Here is a 25589-nt window from a genome sequence, read left to right on the forward strand (position 1 = left end):
TTATATCTGTAGCATAACCATGTACAATGATAATGATGCTAGAAATATCGTTGATTTTCAGCTGTTTAATGACTTTTGAAGGTACAAACATGCACATCAAACATGTATATTATCATTGCTTTTACTCAATTACACATTTTCGATCATTATGAATTAAGGAAGACACAATGGAGACATACAAGTGTTTCTGTTATTGCTCAATATTCTACATTTCATATAGATTTGATATACATTTCTTATCATATACTTTTATTTTCTGTAGTTTTCTTCTTGGTATATATAGCATTGCAATTCCCACTATTGACCACTTAACTATATATATATATATGTATATATGATTATCTTGTCAAAATATGTAACTTATTAATAAAAATATGTACACTGATATGTCAAACACGAATTTCAATGATAAACACACTGTTTTGTGAAATAAAAAATTCTGGAATCAAGTTTGAATCTGCGGATGTTTCGAAATTCAAAATTTCGCCATGTTGAATTCTGCTTAAACCGGGCGTGAACGGTAGCTAGCACTTTCCAATACCGTCCATGTACTGACTCAGTCAAATCGAGTCTGCAACATTTTCAATTTTGTTGTTTTGGAAGTTCATTAGGGATTTTCTCAATTTAATCTGTAATTTCCACATAACTATGAAATACGCCTTTTTCGCTTTTATTGGCACGGCAGCACGCGGTTAGCACTTGTTTTGGACAAGTTATGGTACTACTATTTCCTTATTTTGCTTCAGTTGCCCCTTCTTCCGCTTTTCTAATCTTTCTGCGAATGGAAGTGTGAGGACCCAGAGTCCGCCAATAGTTATCAGAGCTGATATAAGCAACATCCCGGGCACGTAAGATCCAAGTTTATCACGCATCATACCTATTTATAATATAAAACAAATACATTTTCATTTTAATATCTTCCCTTGATTAGGAGTATTTATTATTATTTGTTTGAAAGATCCATTTTCATTTGGTTATTATTATTTTTATTATTATTTAGGAATTGCAAATATTTTCAGTTTTGTTTGGCGAAAAGCATCAGTAAATAAATAAAAAAGCAGCGTTTCATTAAAAAAGTGTCATACCATTATACACCTACTTACACAAAGTGTATTTTCAAATGCAAAAACAGGCTAGGCACAAACCAAAAAGCAAAGAAATGGGGGAAATGACACTACTTTTATCAATACATGTATTACATACATTTGTACTTGTAATATACACATAGAGAAACCATTCAAAAGCAAAGCAAATATTCTGAATAAATATAGATATAGAAACACAAGTGAACTGAACTTTAAAGAAACATCTATATATATAAATTAATTAATTAATCAATTTAATATCATTTCTTTACGTTTATAAAAACAATTTGGTCTCTTACTCTTAGATGTACAATATAATAAGATGCGTTATATTCATGAATATTGCAGGTGTCCTTGTACACATGAGTAATTTTATAAACATTCATACCGTACCTATGATTGGTTGTAAAGCAGCTGATGTTCCAGTCTGAGCAAGACCGAAAACGCCAAGAGCACTGCGTAAATTTTCGAGGCCATTAAAATCGACAAGAATAACAGGATACAAACTGAAATATACTCGTCCGAATATTCCATAAATAACACTATAGACCACAAATGACGTGTATACTGTAAAAAGAGGAGAAAAACTCGTGGCAATACCCATACACACAACTGCAAGTGATAGGATTTTATGCCTTCGTATGTATTGTCTGTCAGCAAGCACTCCCCACATAATGCATGCACATATATCAACTATACTTATAATAGTTATCAGAAGTCCGCACTTTTTAGACGACACACCTAAGTCTTTGGCAAACGCTGGTAGATAAATCCCAACAGCGGAAATCATTATGATCAAACATCCGCAAGGAATAAAGAAAAGAAATGGAATACTTTTTAAGGCCTTACAATCAATAATAGATCCAAATTTGGAACATCCCTTTTGACAGCATATACACGATTGTTGATCTTTAGTTTCATAGTCAGCATTCTTTTGTTGTACGTTTGTAGTCAGATCTAACATTGAAGAGAAAGAAAGCTCAGTGCTAGCATAACGTCCTATGCTAGAATTGTTCAATGCTGAAATAGCATTCTCCATTCTGTGTGAAATACTTGCTCTACTTAGTTCTGATATGGTACGTTTCCTTCGATTTCGTGCTGCAGCTTTACGCATTGAAAATGGAGAAAGTTTTGCGTCAATTAACGGCGAATTAGCACCTTTGGAACTATGGCCATTTCGTAAGTCCAAATGGCTTCTTGTTATCGATACATCTGGAGATTTGCTAAAACGATCTACAATTGAGGAATTTTTCAGTGATCCATTTGTTTTCACTTTACCATTTATCGTAACATCTTGCATTCCTCCATTTTCGAGCGTTTTGCCAATTTTATCGACGTGCTTAGAATAGAATGTTATTGGTCGCATCAGCATTCCTGAAACTGTCAAATGAAGCATAATACCGGCTAGTAGCATGACAGTTCCAGAAAATGCATACTCGTCGATCAAGTAGGGAATTAGAACTGAAAACAAAAGAGATCCGACGCTCCCACCAGTGGTAGCAATACAGTTCGCAAGACTTCGGTACTTCTCAAAATATTGACTGATTAGTGCCATAGTTGGTGCTGTTATCATTCCATGAGCTATACCTGAAATTTATAGCATGCCATTACAAAGGCGACCGTCAAAAATACTATCAAAGTATACTTTAATTATGTAGTAAATGTGGGAACCCAACACGGAAAAATGAATAATCATTGCAGGATTGGCTTATTTGAGTCTATTAATGGATGCCATGCCCAGCGATTTAATATACATCTCTCAAGATACGAAAGTTGTGAAATTTTGAATTTTGTTACGTTTACAGATATTTTTCATACGGCGTTGTTCATGGAACAATGGACAAAACTAAATAAGTGGGGTATGATACCAATGTATCACAGTCCGTGTTCCAGAGATAAATTTAAAGCAGGCAACATAACCTTCAGATGATTCAACAATTTTTAATCAGAAATATTGTAAGCCCACTACTATATTTAAGTAACCATTTGTTTTTCGAAAGTTATAAGCTCGATCGAACTAAGATACTGCATTTGTCATTTGCTTACTTACCGCTCACACAACCTAGAAGTAATATTAGTATTTCCACCGATGGTGCAAATGCTGACAATACATAAGCTGATGTCATTATAATGCCGCCTAGAACAATAAATTGCCTACTGCTGAAGTATTGCAAACCTATTGTAGTCACAAGTAATGCTGGAAATATATTGGAAAAAAAAACAACAGTTACATGTCAAATGTGCATATCAGTGGTTTAGTGTGAACCTACAAGATAAGTTACATATAGGTTTCTTACTATACCCTCGATACAATAAAAACAACGATCGAAAGACTTTCGAAGACAACTGAAATTTAAGCTAACTTTTATTCTTTGTTCTGAGATATTGTGAATGAAGGCTTTCAAGCATGATTTTACTTATTAGTATATTAAGTTTCAAACGGTAAGCTTTGTTTTGAATTATTTCACAATTATAGCACTATTTGAAATTTGCCATGTATAAAATTAGACTTTTTGTAAAACCGAAGATATTTCTATTTTTCTATATAAATATACTAGTAAACTATTTAATTTTACATGCCTTACCAGTGACACTGTAAGTACCGTTTAAAACGCTGGCAATCAAAGACGTCATGGAGGAACTTGAGCCATATCTGTCCTGAATTTCTATAAACAGCATGCCAAATGCTTTATAACTTCCGATTGTTAGAATAAAATTGCACCAAGCCGCTGAAGTAACAAAATCAATATTTGATGCGTTCAATTCCACCATATGTAAAACATCACCAAAATTAATATAAGTCTCTTTATATGCAAAAAAAAAAAACAACCCTTATTGTTTTACATTGTAACACATTCTGAGCAACTTCTGAGAAATCGGTTAGATCTTCACCTACAAAGACTTTCTGATGTTTACATGTATGTACTGTTAGCATTTCACATTTTAGATACATTTTGACAACTGCATTGAAACACATTTTAAAAATCACCACCGAGCAAACAGGAAAAAGAAATCGGCTAGATCTACATATACAAAGACTTACCGATGTTTTCTATATACGAAAAGCATTTCACATTTTTAATAATTTTTACAACGCCATTGATATTTCTTTAAACTCGACATGAGACAAGCGATTGAAATGGAAAAAAAAAACATATCACGAAACTCTTATTAATGATATAACTATAATCATACTCACCTACAACTACCACCCATGCCCAACCCCTATCCACGGGAAGTCCTTGCTGTTCAACAGACTTATCTCTGCTTGCATCGTCTTCATCTACATGATCATTGATGTCTTTTTTGCTATCTGGATTCTTCAACAATTTACCATTATCTCCATTGATTTGAAACTTTGTTTGGTCCTTGTGCATATTTGTGGTACTCTAAATCAACTGGTTTATGTCCATGTTATCTTTTAAATAGCATTTTTGTAGCATGTTGGTTATTAGATAACAGCATGTGAAAAGCCACTAACTATATAAAGTAGCAGTTAAAAATAAAATCAAGTGTTAAATAAATCGTACCACAATCGCACGCAACACATACCTTTGGCTCTTGGCCTGCTCCAAGGTCGTGTCTCACATCGTGACCGCTCCGTATCTATAGTTCACAACATGTATCATTACTTGATATATATATACATTTGTATGTAATACGAATATACGCTTATATTTACATAACAAACGATGTATACAACTAATCGATTTACAATTTTGCAAGTTTGGTTGCAAGTACGATCATAACTCGGTTAAACTCCTGATTAAGATTTCCTCGCAGTTCACTGAACCCCTATAAAGGTTTAAATAAGAAAAATGACCTCAAATGGCAATGTTTTTCTTCAATATGAACTTCGTTGTTTTTTTAATATTTTTACTACTTTTTATGATGCCCGAAAAAAATTACATCAATATTGATTCTTTATTCTTGCATAAAAACTGCGCATGCAGGTAATACATCAAGGAGAAGAAAATATGCAATAGCCAACGATAAAATTAAGTGAGCACATTTTTACAGCTCCATGTTAAAATAACTAACTGCATTGACGGTCCCATAGCTTCATTATCAAAACATAACACACTATCACGGGAATAACATGAAGAAACTATTTTTTATATGAAGGGCACATTTTAGTATGCCGAATCAGACGTACATCTATGCAGAAAAAGCGCTATTGCAATCGGACTTATTAAATCCCCTGGCTTTAAATGCGTTTTTGATGAACTAATTCACGAGAAAGGTGCATTTACCCTCAATTACTAAATCATTTTTGTAAATAATGTGCTTAATCCCTGTTTATGTCCGTGTATATATACCATTGTATCAGAAATAAAGCAATTATCAACTGATACAAATTCATGAGTAAACCCTGTTACATAGTTAGTGACTGAAACAAAGTACTTCGCATATTGAGCGATATTATATCGATACCGTCATACGCAGTGTTACGTAATGTTGCCAACATATCGCGAAAATTACCACGCCAAGCCTTATCAACGTCATTTACTTTCTAACGATACTCATCATTTGTTCATTAAATGTGATCCAGGTTCTCTCATCGATATATTTATAATCGTAAGTAAATTTGTTTTTAGGAGTACATTCCATAAACGTTTCCATGCTGAATTTCTTTATAGGCATTATCCCTGCCAGGTGTATACCATCTGATTTCATATAATTAGTCATAAAAAAGTGAGTACAAGAAAATTTCAAAACTTGTTGAATAAAATAGAGGATATTTGTTTAGTTCAGTGTAAGATCGGAATATATTTCACCGAGTGAGCACCAAAAGGTATATTTCACGAGTGGCGCAGCCACGAGTGAAATATGAACTTTTGGTGTTCACAAGGTGAAATATATTTCGATCTTACACTACACTAAACAAATTTTCTTTTTATTACATGCAAAGAAACGTTTTAAAAAGACATTAAACCTAATACTGAATGAAAAGCGCGCCAAATAATAATACAACGTGACGTCATTTACGACGTCACGTCATTAAGTTGGTACCCAGTACTGTGCACGCTGGTATTTCACTGAAACAACGTAAGGGGCTTAAATTTAAAACAGTGAAATTATCAAAGTGGTAATTTCACTGTTTCAAACAGTGAAATTACCAGTTTTATATCACTGATATACATGTATTTCTATAAACCACTGAAAAGCATGTAATAAGTATGATTAAATGTGTGTTACTTATCATATGTATTTTTACATGTAAAAAAGTAACAGCCCCAAAGTACCTTTTAAAACCAACAACAAATATATTGATTATACTGCTATTACAACGCTTTGGAAACGTTTGCACCAAATTAAAGTCAAAGCTCCAAATAAATGTATGACCTACTCTTGACCAGTTTGACCATCGAAAAGCTGCAGATAAAGGATTAAACTTTAACTAACTCTGACTGAAGCGATTGTAAAAAGTTGACATTTTGTGCGTGTAGTTTCTGGATCGTATAAAATTATACATATCAGTAATGTTTTAAATAGTATAAACAGGAGTCCACATTCTTTCGGAGGAAGTCCTGAATCTTTGTCAAACGCTGATGAATAATTATGCTGCAAATTTTTACTATCAAGCATACAGAATGGGGAAATGGAATCTTTTCATAGATCGGTAGTCAGTGGTAAAGCAAGCTGTCCTCAAACAGGAACTGGAGTCACGACGCTTCATCTTTTCTTTGTGAAATATAGATCTAACATCGCAGAGATCATAAGTTCTGTACTGGCTTGATAACCAACATTTGAATTGCTCAATGCTGAAATCGCGCCTCCAAATGTTATTGAAGTTTTTGTTGATCTGGAATGCTTTATGCGAACTTCACCTTTCCATTTTGCACTGCGTTCACTTTGAAGTAACGGTAATTAAGGTATTTAATTAGCTACTAAGTGAACGTAGTGAACTTCATCCTTTCGCAATAAATGAATGTCTAATCTTACACTTGTGAATTATCAATTTTTATCACACACCCGTGCTGATTTTGCGACTCCGTAAATATGGTATTGCACGGCCGTGCATATATTTTGACGTGACGTCATTAGCGTTATACAAACACAGTGTAAAGACGCGCTAAATGTTAACGTTATACTATAGGCGCGTCGATGAAAAATGACTCTTATTTCACTTTAAATGTTCTTTATTTGGGTATGTGATAAATAGAATATTAAATTCGTGTAAGTTTATTACTGAATTTATTGCACTCGTTGAATAAAATAATATTATGCTCGCCAAAGGCTCGCATAATATAATTTTATTCAACTCGTGCAATAAATTCAGTATTGAACTTACACTCATTTAATATCCTCTATGTCGTAGGCATATACGATTATATGACTTGTGCATACATGTTTCATATTAGGCTACAAGCTACAAGCAAAAAAGCGAGTCCATCCTTTCTTGATTATGAAATTAGGAATGAGCTACTAAATTTACATAGAGGATATTTGTTTAGTTCAGTGTAAGATCGGAATATATTTCACCGAGTGAGCACCAAAAGGTATATTTCACGAGTGGCGCAGCCACGAGTGAAATATGAACTTTTGGTGTTCACAAGGTGAAATATATTTCGATCTTACACTAAACTAAACAAATTTTCTTTTTATTACATGCAAAGAAACGTTTTAAAAAGACATTAAACCTAATACTGAATGAAAAGCGCGCCAAATAATAATACAACTTGACGTCATTTACGACGTCACGTCATTAAGTTGGTACCCAGTACTGTGCACGCTGGTATTTCACTGAAACAACGTAAGGGGCTTAAATTTAAAACAGTGAAATTATCAAAGTGGTAATTTCACTGTTTCAAACAGTGAAATTACCAGTTTTATATCACTGATATACATGTATTTCTATAAACCACCGAAAAGCATGTAATAAGTATGATTAAATGTGTGTTACTTATCATATGTATTTTTACATGTAAAAAAGTAACAGCCCCAAAGTACCTTTTAAAACCAACAACAAATATATTGATTATACTGCTATTACAACGCTTTGGAAACGTTTGCACCAAATTAAAGTCAAAGCTCCAAATAAATCTATAAACCACCGAAAAGCATGTAATAAAATGATTTATTACATGCTTTTCGGTGGTTTATAGAAATATATCAGTGATATAAAACTGGTAATTTCACTGTTTGAAACAGTGAAATTACCACTTTGATAATTTCACTGTTTTGAATTTAAGCCCCTTACGTTGTTTCAGTGAAATACCAGCGTGCACAGAACTGGGAACCAACTTAATGACGTGACGTCGTAAATGACGTCACGTTGTTTAATCATTTGGCGCGCTTTTCATTCAGTTTTAGGTTTAATGTCGTTTTAAAACGTTTCTTTGCATATAATAAAAAGAAAATTTGTTTAGTTTAGTGTAAGTTCGAAATATATTTCACCTTGTGAACACCAAAAGTTCATATTTCACTCGTGGCTGCGCCACTCGTGAAATATACCTTTTGGTGCTCACTCGGTGAAATATATTCCGATCTTACACTGAACTAGACAAATATCCTCTATTACTCTAATAATGTGCCTTGAATATTACGATACATTTTAAACAAATTAATTATCGATTAATAACTCACTATCGACTAAGCAAACTACGAAATGAGAGAACATATAACATATACTACTTAATTTAATTAAAGCATCAAAGTAAGTGGCTGTTTAACTTTCCCTCACCTCATTTTGTAAGATGATTTACAAAACTTTAAAGAAGTCATATATAGAGGATATTGAATGAGTGTAAGTTCAATACTGAATTTATTGCACGAGTTGAATAAAATTATATTATGCGAGCCTCTGGCGAGCATAATATCATTTTATTCAACGAGTGCAATAAATTCAGTAATGAACTTACACGAATTTAATATTCTATTTATCACATACCCAAAATAAAGACCGTTTAAAGTGAAATAAGAGTCATTTTTCATTGACGCGCCTATAGTTAAACGCTAACATTTCGCGCGTCTTTACACTATGTTTGTTAACGCTAATGACGTCACGTCAAAATATATGCACGGCCGTGCAATACCATATTTACGGAGTCACAAAATTGGCACGGATGTGTGATAAAAGATTTTTTTTAAAGAACGTTTGAAAAATAAGTTTGCACCTACATGTATTTTAATTTCTATGCACAAAAAGGAAGAAAAGAAAAAAAGAAAACTAAAATAAAGGAAGTGCAAAGTTTAGTGAACCTGTGTCATGGTAACTCGTGGGCGAGCATACATCGACCAGACAGACCTTCTTGTGTTGGCGTCCAATTGTGATCTAGCGTAGTGATGAACTCATATTCAAAGATAAATTTCCATAAAATCACGTTATGACTATTTCGGGAGCGAGGGTAAACAAACCAAACAAACACAATTTAGAAAAATTTGAAAAAAAATCGAGTAAAAGAGTAAAGGGAACAACATATAAAATATATACAGATAAATAAAGCATGTTTAAACAGCATAAGATTATGCCAAATATGGTTCATGAAATGCATTTAGATATAAAATTTAAATAAGATAATGAGAAACAAAATCCCTATAAAAAGCCCAACACGACAAAAAATGAAAACGTTGCAAGCTCGGTTTGATTGATACTGTTCATGGACGGTACTGGAAAGTGCAAATTACCGTCTACGACCCCTAGCACCGCTTAAGCAGAATTGAACATTTAAACACGAAATTGGTAAATTTTGAATTTAGAAACATCCGCAGATGTTTTAACTTAGACTTAAGATTTTGTTACAAGTATTTGTCAATTTGAAAAAAAACAACACTTTAAATAGCTATGAATAAGGCAGATCAAACAAGAGGTGTTGTTTTAAATAGATACACTCTCCAGCTTTTTTAGTAGGGATTGCGCTTGTTATTGAAAAAAAATTTTTTTTTAGACTTCTAACATTTGGCACTCTCTTCTACAATTGTCATACTTGTAAATGTTCCTTTTTGAATTCTTTTGAAAGTGCAGAACTTCCTTGTCCCAAATATCTTCTGCGTTACGCTTTGTCAATATTTTAATTTATATAGCTAGCCTATTTGTCTTAATTAAGATTATAAACACAATATGATGTTAAAGCGGACTTGACCACCGCGTCACTTAATGATTATCCTAAACGCACAGTAAATTTACATTTTTAGTGTTACGTACACTGCTAGTTATTTATAACAGAACTACTTGTGTAAAAGTAGTTCATTTACATATCATAGGTCAATTTATGTTATCTCAATGTAAACACATGAATACAAATTTAATATTCTCATGACTGTTTTTCTTATTCGGTGAAATACAAGAGAACAATTAAGTAACTGGTTTGACTCTTGGCATTCCGTAATTGTGAGGTACAAACGACAACTGCTTGTAGAAAGACTTTTGCAACCATCCTGTTCTTCCGTAATTAATCCCAAGGCATCTGGTCCAGAAACGTGATGTGCACATAAAAGATATCGTTATTTGTTTAGGGTTTAGGGTGATGATTACAACTTATAACACCATGCATTGAGAAAGCGACATACGAAATAAGGCAATCTCTGATGAACTGTGTATCTTAATAATCTACTGAACATACTATACTCGTACATATCATATACAAATACTAATCGTCATGGACTTGACTCCAATCTAGAGTACATATATACATTATATGATACATGTATAATTAAGATTTCAAAGTATCGGAAAATTACGTTGCTTGTTTGTATGACAGATGCCATATCCATTAAGACACATGTATAATTTAAATTTACCTTTGCTGTCATTATAATAAAGATATTAAATGATAATTTATCATTATCATCATGATTTATTTATTTCAGTCAGTCAGGCCAAGTGTGCAAGTTTGGCTGATCTTGTTTCGTCTTTCCACTTTGGAATACCTTTGCTCTTTGGGAAATTCATTTAAACCACGAAAACCTCAAAAACGAAGCCATGGTTTAATGGATAATGATTTTCCTTGTGATGAAAATGCCACTTTTTCCATTTTATAAAAATGATGATGATGATAAGTATTCATATCTAATTCGTATTCATGATTTCTTTTTTTCACATCTTTCGTTTTGTATGTGCGCTTTCAATTCTCAAAATTGTTTTAAAAAATTGGACGCAAAGTATACTATGTGCGTACGTGCATGCGTGTGTGCGTGTGTTTTTTTACACAAAAATTTCCATTCGACTTTTAGTTGAGATTTGTAATTATGGTATCAGCAAAGGTAATATGTCATGGACACTGGACCTTTGTTCAATCTTAACTATATTGTGTACTTGTAAACATATTGTTGAGCTTTAAACAAATACTTCTGTTACTGCTTCAAAGTTCAATTGTGCCAAAAACCATTCTTACAAATAATTGTTTTGTACACTACGTTTATGTCTGACTTTATTGATGAAAGCAATCCATCGCGTTAAAACTTATAACTATATAGGTTAACAGTTGAAATAAAGTTAACGGTTTTGTCTATAAGAAACAATAGATGCGATTACAATGTATAAAGATTCACAGTTGCTTTGTTCCTATATTATTTGGGATGACCAAAAATGGCTATTGAATAAAGATAAAAAAGGAGAAAATCATAAGAATTCTGAGACGATTGCTTTTTAATTATTGTCTATTGTTTAAACGAAATCTTGAAAAACTACTTTAAAACAAACTTTCAAATCCGTCCAAATATTTTCTATTAATAAAACAACGAGAATGATTGTAAAGCCGAGTTCTTACATTTGCTTTCATCTCCATTGCTCTATATAATATATCTTTTGAAAGCTTTTGGCGCTTGCCAATTTTCGTTGACAAAAAAATAAAATAAAAATGTAGCTCTAGTTCACTGTCTTCACATTTCATTTCCCACTCTTGTTTGCTGAAACAATTTATATACTAGCTAGCTTAAGCTTTTAAATCCACTTGAATTTCTTTTGTGTCATTCCGTTTTTCGCATCTTGCGGCCATTGGTAGCGTGAGAATCAACAATCCACCGACAATCACCAATGTTGATATCAACAACATTCCAGGTATGTAGGTTTTAAAATTGTCTCTCATCATACCTGTGAAAGAAATGGTATACATGAATATAGGTAAATGGTATACATGTAAATAGTAAAAATAGTAACATCATTAGATATTTTGACGAACATGTTCTTAAATTCATGCAGTATTTGTAATTGATAAAAGAGAATGACTACTTATTAATTTATTAAATCAAAGTTTAAATGTTACTGAAGGTGGATATAGCTCCGAATATGATGTACATAAATATAAATATCTAGTTTTTTTTAAAAGAACAATGTAAGACACTAAAAAAAGAATGTAAATTCTCTTTCCTATACTTGGAATACCGTCGATCTAAGTATGGCCGTTTCCTGCATATGACGTTGTTTGGCATGACTGACGGCGCATAGTTCAAGTTGTTGTCCGATTTGAAATTCATTAATTTTAACCATTTGAATTTACAAATGCCCTTTTATGGCAACCAAATATTCTTTACATTCTTAATCAAATCCATACAGTATATTTATAATAAGATATCATATATAAATTTAAGATATGAAGATAACCTATGATTGGTTGCATGATGGCAGATGTTCCTGTCTGTGCTAGACTCAAAATACCAAGGGCGCTTCGCAAATTCTCTATACCAATAAAGTCTACCAGAACAACAGGGAAAAGACTGAAATACACACGTCCAAATATACCGAAAATAACACTGTATATAAAAAATTCAGTACGAGTTTCGAACAATGGTGTGAAACAAGAGGCAATGCCGACCGTGACAACCGCAAAGGATAATATTTTGTGCCTTTGAATATAGTTTCTGTCTGCGAATATACCCCAGAATACAATCGTGCACATATCGGTGATGCTTATGATAGTTATTAGGAGTCCACATTCTTTGGATGAAAGTCCTGTGTCTTTGGCAAATGCTGGTAAATAAATCGAAATAGATGAAACAGTCACTATGAAACATGCGCAAGGAATAAAGAACAGGAACGATATTCTTTTCATCGCTCGGCAGTCAATAACAGAACCAAGATTCGGGCAGAATTTCCTAAAACAGGCATATGAAGTTTTGTTAACTGTCTGACTGTTTTGGTTCTGCTCTCGTTTCATGGAACTCAGATCTAACATCGAAGAGAACGCAAGTTCCGTACTTGCATAAAGTCCAATGTTGGAATTGTTCAAGGCTGAAATAGCACTTCCCACTCTGTGTGAAAGACTTATTCTGCTTATCTCTGAAATAGTACGTTTCCTTTTTACAGTCTTGCGGGGCGAAAATGGAGAATTAGTATTTGCAATTAATGGCGACGCAGCTTTTTGTATGTTATGTCCATTTTGGTGATTACTGTTATATCCGATTTTCGTAACTGTTTTCTTTAAGCTATTCGTCTGTCTGAGAGTGCCATTAACTTTCTGTTTATTAATTTCATTGAGATTTTTCTCTCCGTTTTTCATTTCATCCTCACTATCCTTGTGGTTAACATGTTGCCGCCTTTGTTTAGAATAAAATGATATCGGGCGCATCAGCAGCCCCGATACAGTCATCTGTAGCATAAAACCGCCGAGCAATAGGACAGTACCAGGAAAGGCATATTCTTCTATCCAAATCGGGATCAGTACCGAGAAAGCAAGGGAGCCCACACTAGCGCCCATATTACTAATGCAGTTAGCGATGCTACGATACTTTTCAAAATATTCACCTATGAGTGCCATTGTTGGAGTGAGTATCATACCCTGAGAAATTCCTGAAAAAAACAACAACAACACTTGAAGAATCATCCTTTGATCAATTTAAATGTACATCGACAAAGATAAAGTTATGCAAAGGTTCACTTTGATAGATTTTAGACAAAGATAAAGTCACACTTTGAAGTATGGGAAAAAACTGAATACTATGTACATAAGATGTTATCGGGCATTTGTGCAGAATCACCGAGTTAAAAATATTTTTGATGGGATTTGAAACTACAATACATGTAATCAAGTGATGTAGAAACACATATTGATCGAAGGTCTGTTGAATTATTTCTGTGCCATACTTCGAATATGAAATGAAACAAATTAACACGGTTATGAGAGTTTTCAAACTAACCTCCAAACTGAGGCATACCAAACTTTGCAGGACAATATATTGGCAGAAATCGCAGAAAGTCAAAACGACTGCCAATCAAATAATTTTTATTATCGTTACAGTCTAGATCGAGCTACCCTTATTTATATCCTGGCAATCAAATTTCAAGAATAATGGTATAAAACTGATTGAAATAATAGATCTTTGAAGTGCATCATTTATCCTTAATGACCATAACAATCTTATGCTATATCAATTACAAAATAAATACTTACCACAAACACAGCCTAATAGTAATATCAGTATTTCTACATTTGGTGCAAATGCTGACAAAGCATATGCTAATGTCATTATTATCCCACCTAAAACTATAAACTGTCTGCTACTGAAGTATTGCAAACCAATCGTAGTCACAAGTAAAGCTGAAATATCGTTAAGAATATACAGTATTTTGTCATAAATAGGACAAACAAGTAAAATAGACAATAAAAATAATGCTGCGTTTGATAAATACTTTGAGATACTTTAACTTATAAATACCATGTAAATTATCAATAATCAATACAAATGAGGTACAACAAATAAGCCTACGATGAAAATGTGACTTGATGTCAACGTCCTTGGTAAAAATGTTTATAGTTTTGGACACTTCAATATATCTGGCGACCTAACTATTATCCATATCAGTTAGAGGTTCAATTAAACTATTTTATTAAAATTTGATTCTTTAAGTTAGATCTTCATGATTGCACTGTAACTTTGTAAATGAAATGAACTAGAAGAAGTCGATCAAAGACTTAGCTTGCATTTAATAACATTTATTCAATTGTTCTGTAAACGCCATTAGATAGAAGACAATTGCACCATGCCGCTGGAAATTTAAATGTAAAATAATGTTGAGCTATATATAATATCAATAAATCTAGATGAAATATTATGCGGTGATTCAAATGAAGTGATAAAGGCACATAAAGTCCCATTATTTTTATTTCTTTTTAGTGTATGTCCAAACGTTTCCCATAAGTTATATACCTGGACCATATTTTGCTTTTTTGATTTTTATTTCATTTAGTGCTCATATAGGAACTAAGTATTTTGAATAGAAGTCAAAATCCCTACTTGTTTACATTTTGCTACTTATATAACAACTTTTACATATTAAGTGCTACTTTCTTCCAATGATAAGCATTTAAGAGTCTCTAAATCCAAAATTTTAAATATACAAAACACACGTTTCCATTCTGCAGCTTTATGTGCCTTCTACAAAAACTATCCGAAATAGTTTCTGATAGTTATTTTGTAAGTGCATTATTAATTTGCAAAATTTCGGACGTTTTTTTTTCGAATTGGAACATAATAATAAAGAAAATTAATTCTGCCCAGGGCTTAATTCAATAACTTACTTAGCTAAAATAGAGAAAAACAGAATCCGCAAAGAATGTCCAAAACGACAAAATTGAAAATGTTGCAGGCTCGGTTTGATTGAGCCTTACTGTTAAGTGCAAGCTACTGTCCATGCCCCCTAGCACCGACCGGCTTAAGCAGTATTCAACATTCAAACATGAAAATGATCATATTTGGAATTTAGAAACATTGCAGATTTGCTCATCAGTTTTGTTTAATTAAAAAAATCTCGATCCTCCTATCCTCACCCAACATCTGATAGAAGCTACATGTACGTGGCAAGTTTAGTAAAAAAAAAAATCTGGAAAAGGGGAAACATTATCATAAATGATAATAAGTAACGCAGATCATTCAAAATTTTCGATGCATGCTACATTTATACATATGCCGGTCAATATAAAATGTTAACCCGTTACTAAAAATATGTCACTTTGATAGGTACAAAATGCAATAACTCACCAAATAGTACAACCCAAGCCCATCCTCTATCCACGGGAACACCGTTTTGTTTTGAAGAGTCTTGTAAAGCACCCTCGTCTTCGTTTGCCACTGTCAGACTAACAGTAACGTCACCAGAGAGTGGTTCCTCATTAAATTTCTCTCGATCACTTTTATTGAAAAGTGAACCTTGTTTCGTCATTTTGTTTTCATTTATTTATTTTTTAAACAAGTGTATTATTTTGTAATCATCCGCTTATTTATTCTTCAACTAAATTTCAATTTGACTAAACATGGATAGAGATATCCTTGATTAATTTATTGCAAATGTTATCTGACTATTAAGCATTGTGACTTTGAAGCAATAAGTTTAGTTATAATATATTTTTATATTATTTTACAAGTGTAAAAAGCAACGGTCAAGTACTATCAAGTCCTTTAATTGCATACGATGGGTTTAATGACTGATTATGACCGTCATGTTAATGTATATATCATTGTTACTCATGCATCGGGAATACATCACTTTATCTTAGTCCTATGTACTCAATTAATGTATACATATATATGAACTTAAAATTCATGAAAACTGTGTTTAAAGTTTATGGCCGGTCACAATAATATTCATCTTCTGTCAAGTAAACTATCAATTTTGATTTCAGTGGAACGTTTATCAATTAGAACATTATATGGCTAGAACATTCTTATAACTCGGACAAAATTTACTTGAACTGATACAATTTTACCGCGGTATTTTAATATATTTATCCGTGAATCATTGATAAATCCAATGCCAATGAAGATATTGGCGCTACTAATGCCCCTGCTGCTGCTGCTGCTGCTGCTGCTGATGATGATGATGATGATGATGATGCTCACATCGATGACAATAATTGTACTGGCACTGTCACTGCTACTATTTCTGTGCAGGCTGTTGATGATACAGATATTTACCGATGATGCTCTAGCAGGAGGTTGGTTCTCCATCATTTTGAGCTGGATCCACGTTTTCATCACTGGAATTTATTTCTACACCTCCAGTAAACTTAATATTTTCAATGTACGTGCACGTATTTAATGGGCTGGTCCTTTAAAACATTGTCCAATCGCCTTACAAAAGAGTGTATAAACAGTCTTAGCTGATATTACACTTTCTGGTAGTCTGTTTCAGTTGTCCACTATTCTGTAGCAAAATGATTATTTCCATACGTTCAGGTTAGATTGTTTCTTGAAGAGTTTGTATAGTCGTACCAAGTTGTACCGTCAAATAAGTTCGACACTGCTGGGTCATATTTACCAATCTTCTATGAGATATTCCCACCTTCTTTTATAAACAAGAGTAGGCAACTTCAATTCCCTCAGTCTATCTTTATATGACAATTTAGATACGTCGATATAGTCCTGGTACTTGTTTTGAAGCTCCTCTTTTCACATGTTCTGATTTCTTTATTTGACGGTTACAAACTGGATTTGCGTACTCTAAATGTGGTCTTACTAATGATATTAAAAGTGTTTTTGAACGTCTTCTTATCTAAATATTCAAAAGTTCTTCTAATGAATCCTACAACTGAATTGGACTGATTTACTTTTTCATTTAAATGATTCTCAAAATTTAATTTACCATCAATATCTTTCCCTTCATTTAAATTTTTATCTAATTAATGTTCCCATTCACTTATCTTAGAACTACCAATTCACATTATTTTACAATACTTTACATTTGTTTAACTTCCACTTGCCTGACCATTCTATCATAATTATCTGCTTGGAGCATTTCACACTCGTTATTGTGATTCAAAGTGGTTATAATAATTTTATATTGCACTTTTTGACACTTTTAACATTGGATCTTACGTTGTATAAAAGGAATTTTTGAAAAAGTTTTACATGTAGAGATCTTATTTAATTAACTTCTGTAAGATCTATAGTTATATAGAAAATCTAGATTTTCTATTTATGTTTAAGACTTTTTCTTTGTTTCTTTAATTTACACACCGACGCCAAAAGTTGAAGTTATTATTATACCCTGTAAACAAATATTTTGGTAATATTCATCATATTGTGTTCATGATTTTCAAACAGTAACTTTAGGCGCCAAAGTAAGGCACGAGTGACGATCCTACAGTGACAAATTATTTATCAAAAATATATTAGACCATATCTAAATATTTTCATGCGGAATGCATCGGCTTCGTCCATTGATGTACAGCTGTAACGAAGGGCGCCAAGCCTGCATAAAAACTTAGTTTAAAGAAACAATTAGCCCATCTTCCCTCTTTATTATGTATTGATATTAACTTTTCTTCATTTAACTACAAAGGCACTAAGTGCGTTCGTAATTGGTCTGTCAAAGTGAGCTGGAATTGCCCATGTTCAGGTCCGTTCTTGTTTCGTTTTTATCAAGTGGGTGGGGTAATGACATAAAACTGCAATCTCCCCTTTGTATATTTCAGAAGTAGAACTGTATGTAATACACTAAAGAAAACAGAGTGAACCTTATATATTATACTCCTTGGTTAAATGCAGTTGTCTTGCTATAGCCTCGAATGAAATTGCAATTTTCATAACGTTTACTTTCATGCAAAAAATCTTTTACCTCAGAATTTTAGAACTTGTCAAGAGAAATAATTCAGTGTCACTGTGATGTAAATGACGTCACTTTTAGATATTATTGTTTCGGGGCAAAGCAACGTCATATAGAAACTGCTCAAAAACCCATTGCAAGTTCCGTAAGAAAATCTTAGCGTATATTTATATAATTTACATAATTTTGACCTATTTGTGACCAAAAGTAAAAATAAATAGAGTGAGTTCGGGTATGAGTGGACACTTAAGCATTAATTTCAACACAGTTGTTGTATATTATAATTTCACCAAAATGATGTTAGTATAATGTAGTGAGTTCATTTGGCGTCGGTATTTATTGGACCGGAGCTAGCCAAATGACCGTTTATATGTAATGTATTTATACACATACAGTTGGGACTTACTAAACCATTCTGCTGAAACTGAACACCTGGTCGGGCATTAGTGGACTTTTTTGGAGTTGAATAAAAACAACAATATACAAGTAACTGCAGGTCAATTTATTATTTGTATCATTTCATAATAAATTAAAAACTGATAAAAATTTCATTACAGTAGTTTTTAAAAATGGTGATACATTAGAATTTATCACCGAAAACACTAATAATGTATCGAAACATCAAACAGCTCAAAAGCTATATTTTTAATTAACAGAGTGATTTCATAAATAAAATAACATTCTATCAATCAAAGTACTGCCAGACTTAAAGGAATAAGAATGGATGGATTGATGTCTGTCTAATATAAATATTCATCATTTAAAAAGAGGATCCATGACAGTTTTCCTATTGACATCAACCATATAAGAGAGAAATTCGTGTTTAAAAACACCATTTTTACTTGAGAAATAAGTTCATGGGCGCCGCCATTTTGGCGTTCTGTCATTCTCGCGAGACAGACGAGACCGAGATTGTGACGTGTTATACCCACTTCCGGTATAGGTGTACACGCTGGTACAACTGAAATATATCTTGATGAAGAACTTATTAATTTAATTGCGTACATTATATATTATTTATGAAAACATCATATGGAACTGAAATGCTTTAATTAATTAATTGAAGACGCTGCGACATTAATTATCATTTGTCCGATATTCAAGCTTGCTGATGATCCAACCACATGATTTAAGCAATGACTGCTTAATTTTCAAAGATAAACCATAAATTTACATTGGGTACTATGAGAAACTTCTTCAAATTGACGATATATCTTTTTATTTTGTACTTAATTTTCGCTAGACAAGCTGTTCAAATAGGGTACATCGCCGGTCATGTATTTTTTTTCAGGTAAAATATCAACTAAATCCAATATGCTGAGGACCCGATTTTCCGCCATTGACGCTAAAAATGAGAAAGGCGCAGGAAAATCGGCAGCCAGACTTATATCGTATGAAAACAAAACTGTCCGTAAAGTTATTTAGGCACCCAGTCAAAACTGGTACCAACAGCTAGGTTGCCCATTCCCCTATAATTACGCATATTCTCGGGTTTATCCAGTTCCCCAAAGCTTTTTTCCACGTTATCTACTTACCAAATTCCTTTCCCCGACAGATACGCATTTCTACTACCGTAAATTTAATCCAATAAAACAAAAAATCATAAATCTACTTAATGTTTAAAAATGATTATTGGTAACTGAAAAATAATGTGTTGCTATTTTATGACGTGCTGTAATTTACTACAGTATAATTTGACAGGTTTGGAACCGATTTCCCCCTAAGGTCATTCAGTTCACTGATGAAGCGTAAAAAAATAGATGTCTATTTCGTCATTATAATATTTGGCAAGGGTGATTAACCAATTAGGGCAACATTGTGAATGATCAAAAGGTCTGCCGGCACAGAGGCATACAAGGGCCAATAAAAATCGTCAGTACACAGTATGACAGGAGCATTTGGTGCAAATTAGGAACAATTAAAATGGACAATGCGCAATATTAGACATAAGTAGTAAGAACCAGCAATTGTGTGAATAAATTATGCAAATTAGATTTTTGAGCAGCCAATAAAAATGATTTGCCTGCAGTTAATATTAGGCTACGATTACGATGCGCAGCATCATACTTTGACAGACATGTTAACAATTTACTTTTCAAAAGAGTTGCTTATATTTTTGAAATGTGTACATCAATTATAACATATGTTGACACCTTTAAATTTGAAAGTCAGAATCAAACTGCAAAAAATTAATTATATGTACTATTAAAAACACGTTTTAGTAGGGTTTTTATAATGGAAGTGGCTAGCGCACGGGCCCGTACGGCTAGCCAAAAGTCTAAGCCGTACGTGAGTCACGTACGACTAGCAAGGACACGCTGTATTGGCTAGCCGTACGGCACTTTTCAAAATTTTATGGAAGTCGAAAATGCATATGTTATTTTATGACTTTAAGCGAGGATTTTAACCAAGAAACAGCATTAATTGTCTTTGGATGTTAACTTTTTAGAGATTAATCGCCTTGATCGCTATATATATCGATCTTTGTCATCGCAAGATGTCGAGAAAAAATAGCCTTTGCTTGCATTTACACCAATTGAAATAGTTTACAAATTTTTGATTATATATAATCCTTTTTTGTTTCATTAAGTTGAATTTTGGACACCTTTTATATGAAAAAAAAAACAACAAAAAACAAACACTGAAAATGATTGTTGTTAGGCTCTTGATAATTGCGACAATTACCGACGGTACTGTATCAAGGAAAGTTTGCATGTTACGTGAAAGGCATTCTAAAATTCTATTGTCAGTCCCTAGATAGGTTTTAATTAAGGCTAATTAATTGATTGACTGTGCTTTTATGTTCGATATTTATCTACTGTTTTGAAAATTATATAATCATTTTTGCATTTCACCGTTTTTTTCCATTCAATGTTCTTTTTATTTATTTACTCCACTCCGATCATTTTTTATTCGATCCATGTGCTAAAAATAAAATAAAAACAAAAATGATTTAATAATTCATACAAATTAAACAACAAATGATAAGCATGTAAATCAACAATTTTATAACGTTCGACTTCCATATAATTTTGAAAATTGCCGTACGGCTAGACAATACAGTGCGTCCTGGCTAGTCGTTCGTGACTCACGTACGGCTAGAACTTTTGGCTAGCCGTACATTTCTTTATTTTTTATTATATTTTTTTTTTTTTGATATTGTTACGTATTTTGAACCATAAAAAATCTCCTCTACACCTCCTGTGAAAATTAAATTGTCTGATCAATACTTTATTATATTGATATTTCCTTACGATTCAACTAGATTTATCATGAATCTAAAGATGTGGGGAAATGACATCACGCGCACCTGTTTTTATACGGCCAATACACAAACATGGCCGCGCTTACCGATTTGTAGAAATCGGTGATTTAGCGATTTAAATTTTGTTATCATTCGTTTAATATTATTATTTGGCGGCAGAAAATTTGCAGACTTATTATTTATAGTATTCTTTTTCTGAAATCAAGTTTTTATTCTAACCTTGTTTTTCCCTTTAACAATTAACAATAGTCACACTGGATGTGTAAATCAGCTAGTTCCAAGTAGCTTATTGAGATCATATCAATGGTAATAACACAAGCCCTGTGTAACCATCTTTGGCAGTTATAAATAACATGACTCCAAGTTCTGGTATTCCCAAATGAAATCAACAACCACATGTGTAACATTTAGTGTCCGTAATATTGAAATCTTCATGTTGAAATGCATCATCATGACAGATAAAACAGTTGATGGACAGGGATTTTAAGTAATTCTAGTTTCGAGCTTGTTGGACAAACAACTTAATTGAATTTAAATCGAACCACTTTTTATATGCCCAAAAGAATTTCGGGCATATTATGTTATACCCCCTGGCGTCTGTCCGTCCGTCTGTCTCTCCGAGCCAACATTTGATTATTATGAGCTTCATTCCGTAGTTAAATAAAGAACATAAACTCATAAAATTTAAAATTAAAAGCTATTTTTTGTTTTTATGAGATTATTTTGCTTATGGACGTTGGTCCAGGTGGTGTTTATGAGCTCATTTGCCTCATAAACATCAAATTTTGGTACGTCCGTCCGTCCGTTAGCAATTTGGTTTCCGGAGCATAACTTAAGTTCCATTTGGCCCACAACATTCAAACTTCATAGGATGATTGCCCATATTGGGTAGGAGACCCCTATTGATTTTGGGGTCACAAGGTCAAAGGTCAAGGTCACTATTACTTTAAAACTGAAAACAGTTTCCGGAGCATAACTTAAGGTCTATTTGGCCCACAATATTCAAACTTCATAGGATGATTGTCCATATTGGGTAGAATACCCCTATTGATTTTGGGGTCACAAGGTCAAAGGTCAAGGTCACTATTACTTTAAAACTGAAAACAGTTTCCGGAGCATAACTTAATTTCCATTTGGCCCACAATATTCAAACTTTATAGGAGGATTGCTATTGGAAGGAGGTAATACTTTATTTAATTTATATAATGTCTTACAAATGCTTCATCCTTAATATAAAAAAAAACACTTTCGGGCATATAATGCTCCGCCTAGCGGTGCTCTTGTTACTATATCAACGGCATGCTGCAACTTTTCATCTTTAATAGTATTGTTTCAGTAAATTAAATTGTATAAATATAGACCATATAAATATTCCATAATCTATGTTGCTTCTTAAAGTTGATAAAAGATCTTTAGTAAGGTTGCTATGTTTAACAATTCTTCCTCTAAATCTGACATTAAGATTTTGTAATAACTAATGACACCCTACTAGTCATAATCATTAACAAGCACTATTCAAAGCAATATGATTTTAATGTAGATGAAATAAGTAAATTAATCGTTTGAAAACTGAAGAACTAGATGAAAATAAAATGGAAATAAGGGTTAAAGTGTTATATGTAAAAAGCTGATGATAAAAAATGTAATGAATTATTTAAGATCTTAACTATTCACAAAGCTTGTAACTGAAATAGACAATAATTGTTTTGGTGCTCTTGATCGTTTTCAGTGTTATAAGATTTTTGCCTCTGATTTTGTGAACATTTTTTGTAACATTAATTGTTTTATATTTTCAGGTAGGATAATGTGACGACAGCTTCAAGCAGTAAGATGGCTCTGAAACCAGTTCTCAAGTTAAAGGTGGATGAGTTGTTTCTGAGATGGCTGAGCGACTCGGAAACCCAGACGATGTTGAGAGAAAACCTGCGACAGTTGTTGCATGGCGAACCTCTCACTGCTACCTACCCGGGAGCTTCAGGCTCTAAGGGAGGTAACAAGGCTCAGTCACCAAGAGTTAGGCCAGGATCACCACCCTTGTCTTCAAGTAAATTACCTAGTCCTAGAAGTCCAAGACGACCCTTAACAACCAAAAACAACCACAGGGGTGTGAATGGAAATTCAAAGGTAAGTTGTAACCTGAATTATGAATTTAAAAAAGTATGTATTGTACTTTTATTTCACTATGTGGAGTCTAGTGGGGTTATGTTTTACACCCTGGTGATTGCATAACATTTGGTTTAGATTTGCCATTCAGTTTTGAACAGTTTAAAAAGATCTTTAACTATAGGACCCGATTTTAACTGAATTTATTCCATTTGTGAACTAAAAACATAAAAAAAAATCCTAGCTCCAGTTTTACTATCAAGCACAAACAATGTTTTAGCAAGAGAAATGGTTTTGTTTTCAGGTTTTTCAAATTTAAAAGAAAAATTTTTCATAAAAGTTTTTTTATGCTTTTTTGTTTGATATGCCAAATTTAAATGTTTTGGGGGAAAAAATGTCAACTTTTTAAAAAACGAAAATTTTTATTACATTGTATTTATTTCATTTCTTTTCATTCTTTTCATTCTTTTCCCATTCTTTTTCATTCTTTTCATTCTTTTCCCTTTCATTCATTCTTTCATTTCTTTTTCTTCATTTTCTTTTCTTTCATTCTTTTTGTGTACCACTGTTGAGTACATGTGTAATTTTATGAGATTACAGTATTCACTGTAAAATAAATAGTAAATCAAGAGAGGTAACACATTAATACAAGTTGTCAAGAATAAATTGAATTACTTCCCTTATATCACTGCTGAAATGAAAGCTGAAGACTTTATATTGAGGAAGTTCAATACAAGAATGACTAGAGGTCACACAGGTACATCAAAATTAAATTGTAGCCCCAGCCTTTCCTTATTCCATCAATGAACTTTTAACATCCTGCCTAATTATAACAGAGTACAACATCAAAAGAAAGATGGTTCCAAGAGAGAAGGAAAAGATTAAATGATTTCCAGATATTGGATTTGGTTTTTTTTAAGTCAGAAGTTTACCTTCACAGGTTTGTTGACTGGTGTTTGTTTAGGAAATTAGCCTGTGAAATATTTTGAGGAAAAGAGAGAAACCCTGTATAACAAGTTACTTGTGATTTTATTATTATTTAGGGACATTTCTTTCACATTGTGCAACTTCAGTCTTTTGAAATACCAAAAAATTCTTGATATTAAAGAAATATGGCATGAGTGGTAAATTGTAGTGTTGCCCCTTTTTGGAGATCATTCTTTTGTCTGGTCATCTCTTGGCAGAAAGCTTGCACCCTTAAAATGCTGAATATGTGTAATAGATATGTCCATCTTTGAATTTAGAGCAGTCCATTCAATTTCAAAATATAGAAAATTTAGCTAACTACACTATAAGGCCTTAAAGGCCAGGTCAGACTGCAGGGGAGTGCTCCTTTATTCTTGCACACATCATATGTTTCATTTTGACATATCAAAATACTGTGTGATGTTGACCCTTAAATTATCTTGACCTTCATGATCAGTTTTGTCAAAATTTAAGAAATTTTTTGAGAAAAATTTTGGATAGGAGCACTGGTTTTATTGGAAACACCATGTATGAGTACTTTGTCCTTTTGCCAAATATACCCAAACACCATTCTAGTAACAACCTGATTTAATAGTCATTTTGGCAGCAAATCAAACCTAGATTTTGGTTGAGCAGAACTGAAAAATTAGACAAAAAAATAAGAAAACAAGTATGAACAGAATTGATG

General features: G+C 32.8%; 3 protein-coding genes across 3 annotated transcripts; 1 reads left to right on the forward strand and 2 right to left on the reverse strand.

Moving 5' to 3' along the window:
• Positions 1-443: 443 nt before the first annotated feature.
• Positions 444-4803, reverse strand: LOC132718326 (monocarboxylate transporter 5-like). Its single transcript, XM_060702028.1, has 5 exons — positions 4285-4803; positions 3671-3814; positions 3136-3282; positions 1479-2672; positions 444-877 (listed from the first exon to the last, which is right to left on the reverse strand). Exons 1-5 carry the CDS (start codon positions 4460-4462, stop codon positions 714-716), a joined length of 1827 nt encoding a protein of 608 aa, XP_060558011.1. The 5' UTR covers positions 4463-4803; the 3' UTR covers positions 444-713.
• Positions 4804-11658: 6855 nt separating this feature from the next.
• LOC132718329 (monocarboxylate transporter 12-like) lies at positions 11659-14576 on the reverse strand. The gene is made up of 3 exons (XM_060702033.1): positions 14417-14576; positions 12631-13815; positions 11659-12120 (listed from the first exon to the last, which is right to left on the reverse strand). The coding sequence occupies exons 1-3, from the start codon at positions 14490-14492 to the stop codon at positions 11963-11965; spliced, it is 1419 nt and encodes a 472-aa protein (XP_060558016.1). The 5' UTR covers positions 14493-14576; the 3' UTR covers positions 11659-11962.
• Positions 14577-18164: 3588 nt separating this feature from the next.
• Positions 18165-23956, forward strand: LOC132718330 (serine/threonine-protein phosphatase 2A regulatory subunit B'' subunit beta-like; the record flags this gene model as incomplete). The annotated part of the gene is given in 2 exon segments (XM_060702034.1): positions 18165-18360; positions 23629-23956. A coding segment is annotated over 1 exon segment (294 nt), but the record flags the coding sequence as incomplete, so codon positions are not given.
• Between the last annotated feature and the right edge of the window lie 1633 nt (positions 23957-25589).

This window comes from Ruditapes philippinarum, unplaced genomic scaffold (assembly GCF_026571515.1).
Source record: "Ruditapes philippinarum isolate M1 unplaced genomic scaffold, ASM2657151v2 ctg4676_1_1_1_1, whole genome shotgun sequence".
NCBI classification, from domain to species: Eukaryota; Metazoa; Mollusca; class Bivalvia; order Venerida; family Veneridae; genus Ruditapes; species Ruditapes philippinarum.

Excerpts from the sequence above, each read along its gene's own strand:
- LOC132718326 (XM_060702028.1), bottom strand. The coding sequence starts at position 4,462 with ATGCACAAGGACCAAACAAAGTTTCAAATCAATGGAGATAATGGTAAA. Across the intron at positions 3,815-4,284 it reads GGCATGGGTGGTAGTTGTAG|CGGCTTGGTGCAATTTTATT; the intron begins GTGAGTATGATT and ends TTGTTACTTCAG. Across the intron at positions 878-1,478 it reads TGCTTTACAACCAATCATAG|GTATGATGCGTGATAAACTT; the intron begins GTACGGTATGAA and ends TATTATAAATAG.
- LOC132718329 (XM_060702033.1), bottom strand. The coding sequence starts at position 14,492 with ATGACATTAGCATATGCTTTGTCAGCATTTGCACCAAATGTAGAAATA. Across the intron at positions 13,816-14,416 it reads ACTATTAGGCTGTGTTTGTG|GAATTTCTCAGGGTATGATA; the intron begins GTAAGTATTTAT and ends TGTTTTTTTCAG. Across the intron at positions 12,121-12,630 it reads CATCATGCAACCAATCATAG|GTATGATGAGAGACAATTTT; the intron begins GTTATCTTCATA and ends TTTCTTTCACAG.